Consider the following 2,684-nt stretch of genomic DNA (forward strand, 5'->3'; position numbering starts at 1 on the left):
TGGGGCACAAGGAACAAATGGATGATTAAGGGTGAAAATCCGAATGTTGAGCAAATTGTTGCCTATGCTTTGAAGATTAAAGGTGGGAAAGTTGAATAACATGGGGAATGGAGGGGTGGAAAGAGTGTCTCTATGGACAGGTCGATCTCCTCCGACATCTGATGTAGTTAAAATTATTGTTGATGCTGGTGTTTTGGGGGAGGTGGGGACGGGGTTGGGTGCAATCTGCAGGAATAGTGAGGGGGTGGTGCTTTGGGGAGCTACGGTGTAGTGGAGTGAAAAATGAGAGACTAAGATTGCAGAGGTGAAAGCGGTATTTTGGGGCATGAAGATTGCGAGACACAAGGGTATGAGCTGCATTGGGATCGAGAGTGATAATCTGGTGGTGATTGAGGCAATGAGGAAGCGTTTGTATGGCTCAAGTTCATTTCATCTGATTGTAAAGGATATTCTAGATTTTTTTTCGTCTAATTTTACTAGTGATTCATGGTCTTTTGTAAAGCAATGGGGTAATAATGTAGCACACAAATTGACTTACTTTCAACCATGGGAGTTTGGCCAATGGGTGTGGAGTGATGTAATCCCTCCTTGCATTTTGGAAATTTCTTCGGTTGATCTAGATGGGTTTTTAAAGTTGTCCCTTCCAAAGTTATTCACTAATAATTTTCTATTTTACATAGATCACTAACTAACTCATACAATTAACTAACTCATTTAATTCTGCACTTACTAGTCTGCAACTGTATTTATAATAAAATGTAGGTGACCATCAACTAATGTTAAAACCGCAAAGGTAACACTATCTATACAATTGCATAGTTCACACTTCACATGACTCAATTAATTTTCCATAATGGCCACGACAAAAGAGTCATCCTAACCACATTTTTTTTTTAGGAAAACTCATCCTAACCACATTTAAGACATGATAACTTGTAATTGACTTATGTTACCATACTTTCCTTTTGTTTGTTGTAAACTCAGTTTAATTAATCTAATTTCAGCCGTTTTCAAAATTTAAAATAAAAAAAAAAACAACCAAAAAAAAACTTACAAACAAATTATACAAGCTTTGGTGTGTGAAGATAGTATTTGAGAAATGAAAGTGTAAAGATAAACTAATACTCCGTACTTTTTAAAACAAGTTTACTCTAAACCCTTAAAAGGTCTGTCCAGCCCCTTAATTAGACGATCGTATAAAGACTTAGTCCATTTATTTATTAGACGGATCTAACCCACTAATAACTGTGGCGGGTCATGGGTCATGGCTTTTAATAGGGATCCAAGGCGTCCAACCCATTGAATTGCTCTGTTGAAGCGCATTCAACGTTCTCCATTGAAGCGCAGTTGCCGTTCTCCGTTGAATCTAGTTCTTGTATCCCCCATTGAAGCAGCTTCTGAGGTAAGTTGTTTGTATTTGTTATCATCATATCAAATATCCCTTAAGTTATGAGATAATTGAATCAAATATCCCTAAAATTATGAGATAATTGAATCAAATTAGGTTGCTAATGTATTGCACAACACTTTAATGTTAGCATTCAACTATGTAATCGGAGCTCTTTCCAAGAGCTCAGGGCTGCCGCCCGTCCTGCCCTTCCTCAGGGACGGTCCTGTCAGGAAGGATGTATAAATGCCTACACCCTTCAAGTTTCAAGGTTTGCAGTTGATGAAGTTGATCAATGGATTCAGGTAAACTCTCAATTAGTGTAAATGAAAGATCAAGGTAGCTTAATTGTATCAGATTACCTATAGAACTTGGCAGCTTAGTTATATGGCTTCCACTCAAATCAAGTGCTTGTATAGACTTGAGAGCTAAAAACAAATCTGATGGTATCTGTTTGAGAGAAGAACCATAATTACGAACAAATAAAAGTGTCCTTAATTCGTTGAAAGTCTTTAGTGTCTCAAATGTTGCTTGATCAATGTGATTAGACACTACTGAGACATGCCAAAACTTAGATCCAACCACAGATGCATCTTCATCTTCTAACATGGCACGAAGATCCTTATTCTGGAGTGTTTGGATCCCATTTAGAAGATTTGTAACCTTATCATAATTAACTTTGTACTTATTTTTTCCGGTCAAAATATCAATCCTTGCTAGTAAGATGTACTGTCCCTCTAACAGAGCATCAAATCTTAAGTTTCCAGCATCTTCCATGTGTATATCTCCTAAAAACCCCACAGCCATCCATAACTGGACTAATGTCTCTCTCTCGAATTCATAGTCATCGGGGAAGAGGCAGTAGTGAAGCTTTGTCAGCTCTCGTCCAGGGCTAACAATAGTTTTCATCCTCATTATTGCTTTAAAAACCAATGCTAGAGTGCGCCAATGATTATGATTAATTAGCAGTCCTAGGATTATAAATCGACGCAATAGATAGTCATTATTTGTCCAAGTTTACATAGTTTAGCTAGTTTATTACCAATTATGAACAAGGTTGTTTACAAAGTGTTAGGCAAACCGCAACTACATACTACATTTGTTAATCTACAACAATCCTTTTTTTTTTTTTTTTCTTTTTGGTAGCCATCTACAACAATAATCTTGAAATGAACAGAAAAGATATGGATAATACTATAATAGTACCTGTTGTTCTATTCATTCGTGATTTCGCTACGAAATATGGATCACTCTGATGCAAGTGCGAGGCTGTTGAAGCATTAGGCTCCTGGTTAAC

General features: G+C 37.0%; 1 protein-coding gene across 1 annotated transcript; it reads right to left on the reverse strand.

The window, feature by feature from the left end:
* Positions 1-1,573: 1,573 nt before the first annotated feature.
* LOC110711561 (putative disease resistance protein RGA3) lies at positions 1,574-2,684 on the reverse strand. The gene is made up of 2 exons (XM_021889972.1): positions 2,594-2,684; positions 1,574-2,358 (listed from the first exon to the last, which is right to left on the reverse strand). Exons 1-2 carry the CDS (start codon positions 2,607-2,609, stop codon positions 1,574-1,576), a joined length of 801 nt encoding a protein of 266 aa, XP_021745664.1. The 5' UTR covers positions 2,610-2,684.

This window comes from Chenopodium quinoa, unplaced genomic scaffold (genome assembly GCF_001683475.1).
Source record: "Chenopodium quinoa cultivar QQ74 unplaced genomic scaffold, ASM168347v1, whole genome shotgun sequence".
NCBI lineage: Eukaryota > Viridiplantae > Streptophyta > Magnoliopsida > Caryophyllales > Amaranthaceae > Chenopodium > Chenopodium quinoa.